This window comes from Poecilia formosa, unplaced genomic scaffold, assembly GCF_000485575.1.
Source record: "Poecilia formosa unplaced genomic scaffold, Poecilia_formosa-5.1.2 Scaffold396, whole genome shotgun sequence".
Classification (NCBI taxonomy): Eukaryota; Metazoa; Chordata; class Actinopteri; order Cyprinodontiformes; family Poeciliidae; genus Poecilia; species Poecilia formosa.
This window is the reverse complement of record NW_006800335.1, coordinates 275,299-290,181: the sequence shown is the minus strand read 5'-3', so window position 1 is coordinate 290,181 and position 14,883 is coordinate 275,299. Positions and strand designations below refer to the sequence as shown.

Here is a 14,883-nt window from a genome sequence, read left to right as displayed (position 1 = left end):
CTACAGATGAGGCTTGAGACAATTTTACCCAATTCAATCATTTTATTATACAAATGTTTATTTTAGTCAACATGAAAAACACTCATTTAAAACCACTCACATATTAAAATGGACAAGTTATGGCTCAGCTCTGAGACGACAGTGCAGATCTGGGTAGTGACCTAAACTAAAGGAACGCAGCAAACAAGACAGCAAAAGTAAAAGAAAATCGTGCACCGAACCAGACAAAGAGGACCACCACCCAGAAAGTCGACCACCAACACCAAGAACTGGCCGTTTCTGGCTCAACTACTGGTTTGTGTTCAGCAGATACACCTAAATTAATTGCTTCTTGCCCACATATTGAAGTGGAGATGGCTGGAGTGAAGGTCCTTGCCTGGCAATACAACAGAGGCTGAGTTAAAGCTAGGCTAACAAACACAGAAAGTGTGGGAAGCTCCTTACCACAAGGTGGATTGACCGGTGTTTAGAGCGTCATTAAGAGCACCATTCAAGCGTGCATTAGTACACAGCTGTTATGCAGAAAATGGAAATAAATTACCACAAATAATAGGTTTGATGAGGAGATATGAAGCCCGTTTTACCTAGCAGCGCCAGCAAATGCAAAAGACTGAAACGGAAGAGAAACGTCATGTCAACCAGATGAGGGGAGGGGGCTTTATATACCTGCACCCAGCTCCACAGCCAATTACATTCAGGCACTTGTGCGGCACGCTCAGAGCCTACAAGGCATATTGCTGCCTCTACCCACAGCAAAATTATGAAAATAAATGCATAATACAATAAACAAGAAATCTGACAAAGGGTGAAAGGAAAATTCAAACACATTATTGAAACCCACTGCTCTCATACTATCACCCTCTTTGCATACACTTATTCATGGTGCCACCTCTACAGATCAAGCTGTACCTTCGGTTGGCGGCTGCTTAGCCTTATTACTGGCTTCTTCCCTTGCTCTCCGATTCTCCATCCCTTTGTCATGCAGCACCTGCAAGAGATCTGTCAGGACAACGAACACCCATACCAAGGTAGAGAAGACAAAAGGTAACTTCTTAAGTGTATTTTGAATTATTAGTGTGCCTTACCTGTTTTTTTTTACTTGTACTTACATCAGAGCTGGCATTGGTATGTCTGGATAACCTCCAGCGTTCAATCAATTTTGGTGGTCGACGAAACGTTCCCTCACATGTTGAAATGGAGGCCGTTCTAGTAAGTTACACATTTAAACAAATAGAAATCTGTCTACAAAAAATGTTTCTTTTTGTTGGATTTCTCAGTTTTACCATTTGAAGCTTCTATTATTTTAAGATTTTATTTATTTTGTCTCTTAGACTGGCAAAACTTCTCAACGCATTCCTATCCAGTTGCCAGGAGGAGTAGAGTTTCCTGTCAAGATTCGCAGCTTCAGTGTATGATTGGTCTTTAAAACAAAAAATGGCACATTTTTTGTTTTAAATATATATACATATATATATATATATATATATATATACACACACACACACACACACACACACACACACACATATGCCATTTTATATCTTTATCTTTATCTAGGTGACAGTAGATGTTGTGACAGAGTTGTGTGAAAACATGGAAATCGTAGAGTTTACAGAGGTCAAGGAGTTTTCCCTCATCGCCACAAGATTTCAAGGTAACTGTGACATCCATTACTAGTGGTAAACTATGGGCTAAAGACATTGAGTATTCAACTGGTTTGACAAGGTTCATCTGTAACGCTAGTAAACTGTTTTTGATCTATTTGTCACTGTTAAACTTTTTAATATAGTGTAGTGTTTTACTCATGCAGCAGTATTGCTTCTTGGTCTAACTGTTTTCCCTGTCTGTCCTTCTAAAATTCTAATGTTCTGTAAATGATCTCAAAATGGTTCTCATTACTTTTCATTCAGCTACTCAAATTAATATGAGGACAGTGTTTGATACCCACGCTGCTACGGTGGGTATCAAATGGTGTAGATGTACACGTTTCTTGCTGTGTTGCAAGTACAGATCAGAACATTTTAATATTGTTAAAAGTTCAGTATTTTTTGTCACTCATTTCAGAAAAAAATCTCAAATAGATCCATAAAGTAAAATATTTTGAGCCTTACTCCCGACCCCACTGAGGGACAAGGGTGTTCAGAAAATGGATGGATGGATGGATTTTGAGCCTTACAGATAATGAAATACAAACATCTTAATTCTTTCTTCTGCACAGAAGGCTGTGCAGAAGAAAGTACAATAGGGGCGAACTGATGTACGACCCCATCGATCGTACATCAATAGGGTACAATCAGTGGCGGTTTCTGATATGGGAAACATGGGGAACCGCCCAGGTTGGCATTTTGTGGGAGTCAGCCTGAGCGCCCCCTTCACGCCGCTCTTGGTATTTCACGCTTGTGGGTTAATTTGCCCTTCTCAGTGTCTAACAGGCGGCCGGTAGAGGTTGGTCAGGTTTGCCCCGTGTATTGTTTGAAGGCATGCCTCCAGATTAAACAGCGCCCCTGGGTACAAGACACTACGGATTTGGATGTTATGAATAAGTTCATTTGAAGACACTAGAATGTATGCACATCTTAAAGCACTCATGTTTCAGTTATTAGAGACGGAAGTATAGGAATTGGAGCTCAGGCAAATGTGTGTATAAAATAACAAGCATTTGATGAGGATGTTAGAGGTGATCTGGTCAGCTTGTTTGGACATTTGTATTTCAAGCAGCTACACACCTGAGTGACGTAGTGCTCCACATCTCTCTTGATATGGGGTCAATAAAACCTCTTATGAGATTCATCACTCTCTCCACACCCAGGTGGCCCATCTCTTGTAGACCAACTTGTGGAACTTTTGAGACAAGAGCAGTTGTTCTTGGATGGTTGTTTTTCTCTGGTGCTGCAGTTTTACTGTTGAGCTGTTTTCCACCCTCACACAGTAGAGCACCTCCTTCATCACAGCATCCTCTTCTTGGGGCCCTTTAAGAATTGTTTGTCACTGAACTGACTTCCTAATCTGCCTTCTTAGAGAGAGTATTAATGATAAGTGGGCAAAGCCAAAGCTCATTCTTCTGGGATTTTACAGTGACTGACCATGTTATGCTGTGCCTCACCTCAGGAAGTACATCCTATGTACAGTCAGTTATGTTCTCCACATCAATAGGCCATCGGCAGGCAGATGGGTGCCCATGGGGCCCGGGTCTGGAGGTGCCAGGGAGTTGCTTTAATGTCTGATTATAGACAGAGAAAGTGTGTCCTCACCTGTTCAGAAAGGTGTATGTAATGTTAAAGTTGTTGTCCCTCAATGGAATATATAGTCAGTCCCAGTGACTGTTTCACTCACGGTTTAGGAAATCAAACAACAAACGCGGTCCAAACTCCCCCCCGCTCAACAGTTTCCGAAGGCGCAGATGATACACATGAGGGGCCCGGTTATTGGCCCCGCGCCCTGACCTGATGCTGACTTGTTCCACTAGTGACCATCAGTATGCCCATTGTGATACACAAGCTGGAGCTGTCCCCCTTCCTTCACTTTGTTTCTTTCAGATTGTTCAGCATATCTTGAATATGGATTTACTTTGAAAGGTAAATCCATATCTTTCGATAATTGTAACACAGCTGCAGTCAGACCATCTTTTTTTGCACACAGACTGGAGAATGACGACTCCAGTTGTCATACTTCAGCCCCTCAAGGGACTGCATACTTTGTGATTCATCCCTTATCTAACAAGTCCTCCAAATATTCCTCTGTTTCTTTGTGGAATGGCCTAGGGACTGAGATGTATGTCTTTTTGACATGAGTTAGATCATTTAGTCTGATTTTCAGAGACAGAATGGTCCCAACATCATGCTCATCACTAACAAAAGCATGTTTTTCCTTTAAGAGCTGTTTAACTTCCTCTTGTTTCATTGGAAGGAGGTGGTCAGGGAAGACCTGGGGATCCCAACTGTCCTCCAAGTGACTTCCTTTTTTCTTTTTGTCAATGTTTTCTCTCTTTGTCCTTATGTCCCTCCTTCTTTGGTCCTTTGCTTCAGATGGGATGGTGCGCCCTCTACATCCTGAGGACTACTTGTTTGATTTCTTACTGGATGATGGCTCCATCTCCTTGTCATTCAGGAGAGTCCTCTGGGAAAAACCTCTTTCCTTCAGGAATGAGCTCTTTGTGGATTTTCACTATCAGCAGGTAAAAAGCCAATGTTTTTGAAAACGAAAAATGTTTTTGAATGATCAGTTCTCAAGTTGCAAAGATTTTGTGTTTTTAGCTTCTAGAGGAATATCTTCATGGCAAGATAATCATTCCTCATTATGCTGGTGGAACTTCATCAGTTCAACAGATTGCTGAATTGACAGCCCTGCAGCATTTAGCTCAGGGTTTGAAGAGCCAGCTGTCACTGTAAGTAGAATAAATTATAACTGATAATAAATATGAGTGTAAATTTGGGAGAACAATTGTCTTTGGGCACCATTAATAACTGGATCTTGCTACTTTGTTTAGTGTACTGAGTAAAGCTTTCCATCAAACCAAAATGTGCTTCTAATTTGATGTAAAAAAAACAAACAAAAAAAAACAGTGAATTTATTTTTCAACTTGATATGGGTTTCCTTGGCCTACTGAACTACAATCCAACAACTGTTCATGTGGTGAACTCATAAGGCTATTCAGTTTTCAGCTAGGTGAAAAACACAATACAGATTGTGAACCTTGTGATGCTTTCACAAGCCACAAATCATATGGTAATGTTGTGTTGGTTTTATTTAGTGAGTAGGCTGAATAACAAGATATTTTGTGTAAATATAACAAAATAGAACCCCGCCTCTCGCCCGAAACGTTCGCTGGAGATGGGTACCAGCACCCTTCCCGACCCCACTATGGACAAGGGTGTACAGAAAATGGATGGATGATGGATAACAAAATAGAAATACAACTTGGTAACACTAACTTTAGCTTATAACAACAACAGAACCTGCCTTCTAACTGCATTTAGCTAAACTGCAATTGAAAGAAAATTTTAGAAAAGTTACCATTCACTCTGGCACAGGGTACTATAGTTGTGAGATACTCTGAAGAGAAAATCTGTGAATTCATTTAAACATTTTGGTAACACTTTATTTGAAGGGTTTTGCATAAGACTGACATGACACTGTCATAAACATGACATAATTCCTGTGATGAACATTGATAGGTATTTTCTCAAACCTACATAAAAGAAAGAACCAGACAACGTATATGAGTTTTCAACCAAACTTCTGCAGAAGGAGAAGACACAGTGAACTGCTTCTCCAAGCCGCTCACCATGTGTTCTGAAAACCTTCAGTTTGTTTGTCTCTTTTATTAGCAAGAAGGGTGTGAAAAGGAATGGAGGGGGTTGAACCCCACATCCTATCTTCACAGTTGGATGTGAATTCAGAAACAAAGAAGGGGGACACAGAAATTTAATTAACACACAGATAGGTTTACAGCTCAGGAGTATCCCAGGAAGATCTAAGTCACCATCTGTAAAAACATGCTTGAGATCATTTTGTCTTGATTGGTTGATTAGGAGCTGTAAGCATTACAAAATAAAAGCACATGATTTCACAAACAGGAGTCTGTGCTTTGACTAAATAAAAGGACTGTTTCTCTAGGAGACTAAGATTTTTGACCGTAGTATGTGTGTGTGTGTGAGTGTGTGAGTGTGTAATATATGAATTTGTTGATTTCTTTTTTTCTAAGGCCGGAGCTAAAGGAGTACTTGCCCTTACAAGACGGACTTGCCAGTAAAGCTGAGGAAATCCAATTGCTCTGCCATGATCAGTTAGCTGCCATGCAGTCTCTCAGTCCTGAAGATGCCAAAATTCGGTTTATTGGTGGGTTGAAACTTTTCTTTTTCTGTCTTTTTTTTCTTTTCTCTGTAAGTGTGATCATGATGTTAATTTTCTGAATACTATTATAATGCTAATTACATGAATCTTCTATCTCAGAGTCTTTGAGGACCCTCCCTTTGTTTGGCTCCAACACCTTCTTGGCAAAGAAGGTTAGCCAGCATGGCTGTCCTTCCCCCTGCTTAATCAGTGTGAATCAGGAAGGAGTTCGTTTCCTTCATCCTAAAACTCAGGTATTTGTTCTTTTTTTAAATGTATGACTCTCAGCACTATTTGTTATCTGTTTTGTTTTTTTCTGTGCACATTGTGAAATATATTTTGCAATAGACATTTGGCAATCTATTTCCAATTCAAATGCACTCCCTACAGAGTAACATAAAATCTCTACATATTTTATGTTACTTACATAAAATATATAAATAACAGTTTTAACTAATATTACCTTTCTTCATCAAACAGGCTTCTGAGACTTCTTTATGGATGTAAATAAAGTATTATTACATGAGTTCACATGAAATGCAAATGAAATGCAAATGTTCACTGAATTTGGAAATTGTAAGTTAATATGTAAAAGCCTCAGTTTTTTTTTTAAATCAAGCAATAAAGTGTTAATGTGTATATAATAAGTTTCACCATTTTGTTACATGGATTAGTGCAACAAAATGCACTAAATGTTTTCACATAAAAATGACAAACACTTTTTTTCCTCCAGGTTGGTTGGTATAAAGTTGTTAAAACTGATTAGCGCAAGGAGCAGTCAACCCACTTACTGAAGTGTTTTTGATTTCTAAAGCTACCTCATCTAACTTTATGTAAATGGGAGCTGTGCCTCACATATAAGGTTGTGAATGTTCAACAATACCACATTCAAACATGAAAATTGGCATGGAATATTTTGGCACAATGATTTTAAAAGAACATTTTAGTTCAGCATAATAAAAAAAAATCTTTAAAATTTACAGTGCAATTATTGTGTAACTAAAGCTTGTCAAAAAGTACTGATTCCACATTTTAAACTGAAAATTGGATAGAAGCAAAAATTTTATATTCTTACTCTTATTGTAAGTCTGTAGCGAAATCAGTTATTTGTGCTTCATTATACAACATACTAATTCAACTAAAAAATAATAGAATATTCTGTAAAAGTGCAATATTTCTTGCTAGACATCTCAGAAAATGAAACGGTCATTTTATAGAGATTCATTACACTGAGTGTAAAATATTTCAAGCTTTTATATTTTGAAATGTTAATAATTATGATTTACAAGTAAAAAAATAAATAAAATAAAATTCAGTGTCTCAGAAAATTAGACCATGACATGAGACCAGGGTGGGCAACTCCAGGCCTCCAAGCCCAATGTCCTGCAACTTTAGATGAGACGAGACTTTTAGATGAGCGTCTGCTTCAACACACCTGAGTCAAACAATGAGGTCAGTAGCAAGACTCTGGAGAACCTGACTACACAATGAGGAAGTAATTCAGCTATTTTGATTGAAATGTGTTGGACCAGTGAGACATGTAAGAGTTATAGGATACTGACTCTCGAGGACTGGGATTGACCACAATTAGACCAGATCAAAAATTGATTTTTAAGTACAAATATCAGGATTCTGAAAGGTGTGTACATTTCTATACATTTAGTGCATGGAGGCAATCAGCCTGTGGTGCTGCATAGGTTGATAGAAGCCCAGACAGGAAAGTAGGTAGTGAGAGAGGGGGGAAACATGCAGCAAAGGTCATTAGGCCAGGACTTGAACTTGTAACCTCCGCATTGAGGACTAAAGTCTCCATATGTGGGTTGTGCTTTAACCCTGCACCACCACAGCACCCCTTGTTGTTGATGTTTGAAGGCCAGGTTTCCCTTGGAGGTTCCTGTTGAAGTGCAGTGAATCTGTCTTTCAGTGGGATTCTTACGGAGTCGAAGTTTGTCCTTGGAAGTGGGGTGGGTGGAGTTGTTTCTGTTTCAGCTGTTTGTTTTTCTTTGGTGGAGTAGGTGTTGAAGTTGAATGTGGGTTTCCAGCTCAGAGCTGGCCACGCTGATTCATCTAGGTGAGTCGTCTCATCAATTTTGAAGTGTGGGACTTTTTTTTGGTTTAACTCCAAGATAGTTCCAGGGTGGGCTGCTTGGTGCAGGGCATGCAACCTCTCCGTTATTTTGAGGAAGAGTTGTTTCATCTCCACATGCAGCGTTTATCTCAAAATTTTCCTCCAACTGTTGAATCTTAATTTCTATTGACTGAAGTCATTGCATAATATTGAGCTGGTTGTTGTTTTGAGTCATTGGTAGGGTTGAACCTGGATTCGGTATTCTTCTTCAGAATATGAATCTTTATTTCAGCCGATTGAAGTGTTTGTATAATACTGCTGATGTCCCTGATGTCTGCCAGAGTCATCTTTCACTGGTTCAGCTTGAAAGTGGAAAAAAAGGAGGAAAAAACTCCTACAGTCCTTTGGTTTGAAGTAATCCAGTTGTCAACAATGTAAGTATTATAAACACTGTGTCTATAAAATAACTAAAAGGGCAAATATATCAGTAAGGGCGAGAGAGAGCAGGATAAGCTGTTCCTCCTTCAGTTGTCATACTCAACGCTTGAGTTGAGTCTGATGAAATGATTGCCAAGTAATTTCTAAGGCTTTAGTGCAAATAAATCACAGTAAGAAGCACATGATCGGGTGATGGCAATATTATCTCAGTCGATGTCCTCCTCCATTAAAGCACCACAGCCAAGCACAATGCCAGACCAGATGTAGCTTCTATGGAGAGAAACATAACAGAGAGAAAACAAAACAGTTGGAATAGCAGCAAATAATGCAAATTAGAGAGGAGTACAAAAAGAAGAAAGTGAGAAAAAGTGATCAGTTTATTCTCCAGTTAAGGCTATGGTATCATACACAAGTTTTATCAAAAAGAAAACTTTTAAGCCTCATTTTAAAAGTAGATAAAACCAATAAAACTGGGATCTGGTTTCTCAGGAGAGGAGCCTGATCACTAAGGATCTGCCTCCTATTTTACTGTTAGAACCTCAAGGAACCAGCAGTAAACTTGCAGTCTGTTAGGGACATATGGGCCAATCAGATCTCTGTATAATGGCGGTGATTATTATGGACTGTGAGAAGGAGAGTCTTAAATTCTATCCTGTAAATTCTAACAGGGAAGCAACAAATAGAAGCAAAAATAGGTGAAATATGATCTCTGTTTTAATTTTCAGAACTCTTGCTGCAGCATTTTGGATGAGCTGAAGGCTTTTAACTGTATTTTGTGGACTTCCTGACAGTAAAGAATTACAGTAGTCCAGCCTTGAAGTAACAAATGCATGGACTAGTTCAGATCAAGTGGTTGAGTAAGGAGATCCTTTTTCAGAACTTCCAGTCTAAAAACAACAACTGTTGTTGTAAGAATTAAAAAGAAGAAGGCTCCTCTGATGTTGTCTGTGGTTCAAGATTGCTTCACATTGGGATTGTGAAAATTGTAGTCCATGTCTAGAATTAATCTGTGTGTGTGGTGACTCTTCTGGAATGGATTTCACTTGACAATCATCTCAAGACCATGGTTCTCCCCTTTGCTTTTGTACCTTTTCCCACTACACTTCTTCCTTCCACACCGTTTTCTGTGAACAACCAGCTTCTTCACCAATGACATTTTGTGTTTATGACTGTCTTCTTGACATCTGTCCAGTCAGCAGTCTTCCTGTAGCCTGGAGCCAGCGTGAGACCGCTCAAATACTCAGGAAATCTAAGCAGGTGTTTTGAGTTCATTAATTATAGTGTGACACCATGAGTTCCCAATAGTGACCTTTTTCAAAAGTATTCAAATTTTCTGAAACAATGAATTTTGAGTTTTTTCTATCTGTAAGGCATCAAAGTTACAAGAAACAAAGGCTTGGAATATATCACTCTGTGTGTGATGATTCTATATAATGAGCTTCACTTTCTGTGATGACTGGCAAGAAATATTGCATGTTTACACAATATTCAAAGTTTTAAAAATGTACTTTTACAATTTATATCACATCTTGGTGCTCTTGTTCCTCTGATGTTACCATTTCAGTTTTGTTTTATTTATTTTTTTTAGATTAACCTCTGACTCACAAACAGTCAGTATTCAATTCTACTTTTCTCTCTGATCATCTTTGTCTCGCAGGTTCTAGTGTTTCAGATTGCCCTTGCACAAGTCCAGGCTATGCGCACAATCCGCCCAAAGAAAGCAGGCAAAGTTCCAGGAGTAGAGATTCAGTATGGCAATGCTGTTAAACCCCAAAAAATCCTGATTCATCTCCAGCAGGTAAAAACTATTTTAGATCTTCTTTTAAATACGACTTTTTTAAAGATATATATTTTCTTAATAATTTTGTACTTTACTTGTATTATATTCAACTTTCGTGACTTTAGTCTTTTGGTGAGTTTGGTTTGTGTCACTGCTAATTAGTAAAGTTATGATGAAATTCACACAACAGTTCTTTTAAATGCTTTCTCCATTTGCAATATATATTAGAAATATGTTACTCCACTTCTTCCATTGTTATTCACATGTAGTTTGAATTATTAACCACTAAATGGCAATAATAATAATACTAATCATCATCATCATAATCATCATTTTCTTTGTGTGAATATGCTGGGTAAAGGCAATATTTTTAGGAAGAAAATTAAAACTATTGAGCATAAATTTAGTATGCTAGTTTTAAAAACTGTATAACTGACAAAACACTAAATCATGTTGAATTTCTTGAGAAACTAATTAATTGTTGATGATAAATTGTAAAGAATCATGCAGACTAGCATTTGACAATAGTCAAATTATTTGTTCATTTATGACTAACCTATTTTTGATGTTTGTTTCAGGCTAAGGAATTTTGCCACATCCTTGCTTTGACAGTGGAAATGCTGGTTCAATTATCAGTTACCAGTTCAGAATCAAATTACCAGTAGATACCATGTTCCGATTACTGACTTGCATTAGCAGCTGTTTTTATTTTTTTTAGTAAATTATTTTTGAGTAATTCATTGTACAATATTTTCAGTGCTCAAACAAGCTGAAAAGAAACATACAGCATTACAGACGATTAAAAGCTAACAAATAAATCAAACCAATAACAGAGAACACCATAGACTATCTAAAGAGACATAGCTGCAAATTATTGCTTGAAATAATCAAAGCTTGATATCAGTCATGAATTCCTATTCTTTAACACATTGCTGTAATATTACAACTGGTTATTGATGATTCTAAGTTGTGTGCTGCTGTCATTTAGTGTTAGGAAATTATTTTCAAATGTTAAAGAATATTATTCTCTAATTGTTTTGGCATTGACCTTTGTTCCATTTGGAAGTATATTACTGTGTCTTGATTGTGATTTTCACTCTGAGATTAACAAAGTATATTCATTCATTCAAATGTTGGTTTCAGTCTGCAAAATGTATCATTTTTGGTGGCTTCAATTAAGTTACTTTACTGTTTTGTACTAGCTTTAGTCACTTCTTAGTACTATGTTGATTACTCTAAGAAATGAAATTAATTCTGACATTGCTTGCTTTATGTAACCGTTTTATTTATGTTCAAATTTCTATGTAAAATTTTTATACTGAACATAAGCAGGTTTTATTGTACTTGCATAACAACAAGATATGTTGAAACAACTCAAGTTAAGTGAGTTAATCAAAAGTAAATCTGACATTCTAAATCTAATAGTTATTTATGCTAATGAATATTGTCCCTAGTTGCTTTCCGTATTGCATCTTCATGCCAATTGGGTGTCCAGAAAAATACCAGAAATAATAAAAGCAATAACAAAAATCTTTGCTTAGAATGCTTGTGACATTTTATAATCTACAGTAGACTGTTCTTGTCTCTATGCTGCTGTGAAAAGTGTCATGTGCAACTAAGCTAGGTTTGCCCAGTTGGTACAATGATGCAATACAGAAAGCAAGTATTGCATAATATGAACATCATTTGCATAAATACATTTTAGATTTAGAATGACAAATTTACAATTGAAAAACTTGCTTACCTAGTTTTTTTTAGCATATCTTATTATGTAAATACAATAAAATCCACTTAAGTTCAGCATAAAACATAATTTTAAATAGTAATTTAAACAAAAAACAGTTCCATAAAACAAGCATCATCATAATTTTATTTCACATAGTATGGTGTGAAGTTTTCAATAAAAAATGCTTGATTTTGTAATCTATTTAAATTAAGTCAATGCAAAAAGTTAAGTATTTGAAAGTAGTGGGGGTTTTGGACTGTACATGTTCAGGACATCCCCATACATTAGTCCATTTCTGTTCAAGCAAACCTGCAAACTCAAGGGAAAGGTTTTGAACATTTGTACAACTGATTTCTGTGTTGAAAAATAAAATATGCTCTATTTTAATACCCATGTTTTTTTATGTATGTGGATTAACAAAATAATGCTTTTGTTGGTGATGTAGGCAGAAAACGTAAATCTGATCAGAGTAATACCTCAGAATATTGTTTACCATAGAAAAGTCTAGAACAAATAATTTATTTCCATGAAATGTCAAGATGTATTTTTGCCATTTAGTTTATGAACAGCTAAGCAAAATGTATTGAGTTATTGTAGGTTTGCAATGCTTAACTTGCACAACATAACTTCATTAGCTTTTATATGTTGCAATAACTGACTGTGTGAAGCAATTGGTTTGTATGTGACAGTGGGGATTGACCAGCAAGGTATCCCACAATGCTTTGGGCCACCAGCAGTAGCAACCTAATTAAGCCACTTTATTTGTCACAAAAATTTACTTTAAGATGTTTAAGGTGAAAATGTAGACTCCAACAGTTCATCTATACAGCCAGTTCTTCAAGAATGATCCACTTTCAGAGTAGTAGAGCACTGGTCTAGTTTTTAGCATTTACATTTGAGTACATGAAACTGCACCCTGAGTGAGTTGTATGCTCATTTCCATGACCTCTCTTCGCATATGATAGTGTGGTTCCCAAACTTTTTGAGATATGTGATTCTATGCATCATGTGGATAGAGAATACATCATGACAGGTAACAAAAACAAAGAGCAATGAGCATGCTCTGTATTCTTACGTTCTTGTTTTATTTATTTGCCAATTGAATAAATATAAATATATTTTAATGAAATAAAATAGCTACTGCAGTGTATGCAGAGCATTACAAGCACAAAGAACGGCTCTCAGTGAGGTTTCAGTCCTATAGGACTAAGTCAGGATCCGTCCAGAAGAATCAGATCGTTCCTGAATGTCATATTACTATATTGCACTTTGGTCACAGCGTTGTCCCATATCTGCGACATATCAGTAAACACCTCCACACGTGTCTTGGAGCTCCGCGTGCGAGTAAAGGTGGAGGCATGGGTGACAACAGACAAGTAAGTCACGTTATTGTTCGGATTTTACGGCGCTACCTTAAGTCCCTGAACTTCACATTTTAACGGAAAAACTGTGAAAAGTTCTTTGTGTTTTTGCTGGTTTGCTGCCATGATTCTAACACACCTGCAGCAGCAGCAGGTCTCCTTCACTGCCGCACAGGTGTAAACCCAGCGCGAGCGTCGTAGCGCTCATGTTGCGTTTAAAGGTGGCTTTGAAAAACAGGTTACCACATATTAACAACGGAATAAACAGTTTTAACTGCTGATAAAAGTAACAGAGGACACAGATATGGAAGTGTGGAATCTCCCTACTGTATCAAATTGACATAGTTGGCCATTCTAAGGTAAAAACCGAGCGCATACAGCGTTCATGTTTTTTTGTGTGTGTTTTTTTTACATCCAGTACATAAGGGTACATAAGGGGAGGTCAAAAAATATATGGTACTACTTTGTGTCAAATTTTAATTAATCGAGTTTGATGGATTAAAATGCCACGCCCAAATCAAAATCGATGTTATCGCGCACAAACATCTTTTTATTTACGTCATAAAATGCTTATCGCACACAAACACCTGTTAAATCTGCGTCATAAAATGCTTATCGTATAAAAACATATGTTTTGATTTAAATTAATTTCTTATCAATAATAAAACAGGCAGCATTCTGGAACATTCTCTCTTGCATCATATTAAATTAAGTTGATATCAATGTAAAGCAGACATGATTCTGGAACATTCTGTCTTGCATCATATAAGTTCTTATCAATATAAAACAGGCAGCATTCTGGAACTTTCTGTTAAATCAATTGGTTAAAAAGGGGTGAGGCCTTCTATAAAATATTCTGGAACCTTCTTTCTCTCTTGCATCATATAAGTTCTTATCAAAAATAAACAAGACAAGATTCTGGAACCTTCTCTTAAATCAAATGGTTAATAAGGGGTGAGGTCCTCTTTGTGACTTTTGACCCAGTTATACCAATGCAAATTTTCTGATGCAACTCCTCCTCAGACAGATAGACTCCACCCCCAACTGCTTTTATCTTCCTGCTCCTGGCAGATGCTCCAGCCCACTTTTATGAGCTTCTGTTTGAATCAGCCAATAGAGATAAAGGGGTGGGATTTCTGTTTTTCTCCTTTAAATAATTTTTGGAGGCCCTGTCATTCTTCTCGTTGCATTTGGTAGAGGAAGATCCACTTTGCTCTGACAGAAAACAAACAAACAAAAAAATGGTTCGCATTAAAAGAGAAAAGCCTCAAAAGAGAAGACAGCAAGAAGCTACAAGAGCATGTAGCTCATCTGCTCCAACCTCACAGACTACAGATGGACAAACCATCACGAGGCCCTGCTCCATGGCTGATGCTCCATCCTTTGCACTCCTGGATACAAATCTGGTCTTACCTCCATCAGCAGCGTTCGAATCCTCGATTCAGCACGAGATTCCCACCTTCCAGGACTCTGAGCATGCTCCGCCTGATTCCAATGAATCCCACTCTGCTGAAGCTCCTTCATCCGGTGTGGGAAAAACCAACACCACCCGGTGTTGTCCAGTGGGACCTCCCTTCTCTGTGAGACTCCAAGCTCGGTCTATTAAATTCCAGTCCTTAAACTGGATGCTTCCCAGAAGTCCGCCTTTTTTTGTGCAAGAGAAAACCTGAAGACAAAA

At 37.5% G+C, this 14,883-nt stretch overlaps 1 protein-coding gene across 3 annotated transcripts in view; it reads left to right on the top strand.

Annotated features, from left to right (window-relative positions):
• LOC103154704 (unconventional myosin-XVB-like) overlaps positions 1-10,810 on the top strand; it is a 56,853-nt gene extending 46,043 nt beyond the window's left edge. For all 3 annotated transcript variants that reach the window (XM_016662929.1, XM_016662928.1, XM_016662927.1), the window contains 10 exons: positions 898-1,028; positions 1,115-1,209; positions 1,332-1,409; positions 1,558-1,654; positions 4,026-4,174; positions 4,254-4,384; positions 5,705-5,838; positions 5,953-6,086; positions 9,996-10,136; positions 10,697-10,810. In XM_016662929.1, the coding sequence (XP_016518415.1) occupies positions 898-1,028; positions 1,115-1,209; positions 1,332-1,409; positions 1,558-1,654; positions 4,026-4,174; positions 4,254-4,384; positions 5,705-5,838; positions 5,953-6,086; positions 9,996-10,136; positions 10,697-10,783 (1,177 nt within the window). In that variant the 3' untranslated portion in view covers positions 10,784-10,810. The remainder of the gene's footprint in view (positions 1-897; positions 1,029-1,114; positions 1,210-1,331; positions 1,410-1,557; positions 1,655-4,025; positions 4,175-4,253; positions 4,385-5,704; positions 5,839-5,952; positions 6,087-9,995; positions 10,137-10,696) is intronic.
• The last annotated feature ends 4,073 nt before the right edge of the window (positions 10,811-14,883 follow it).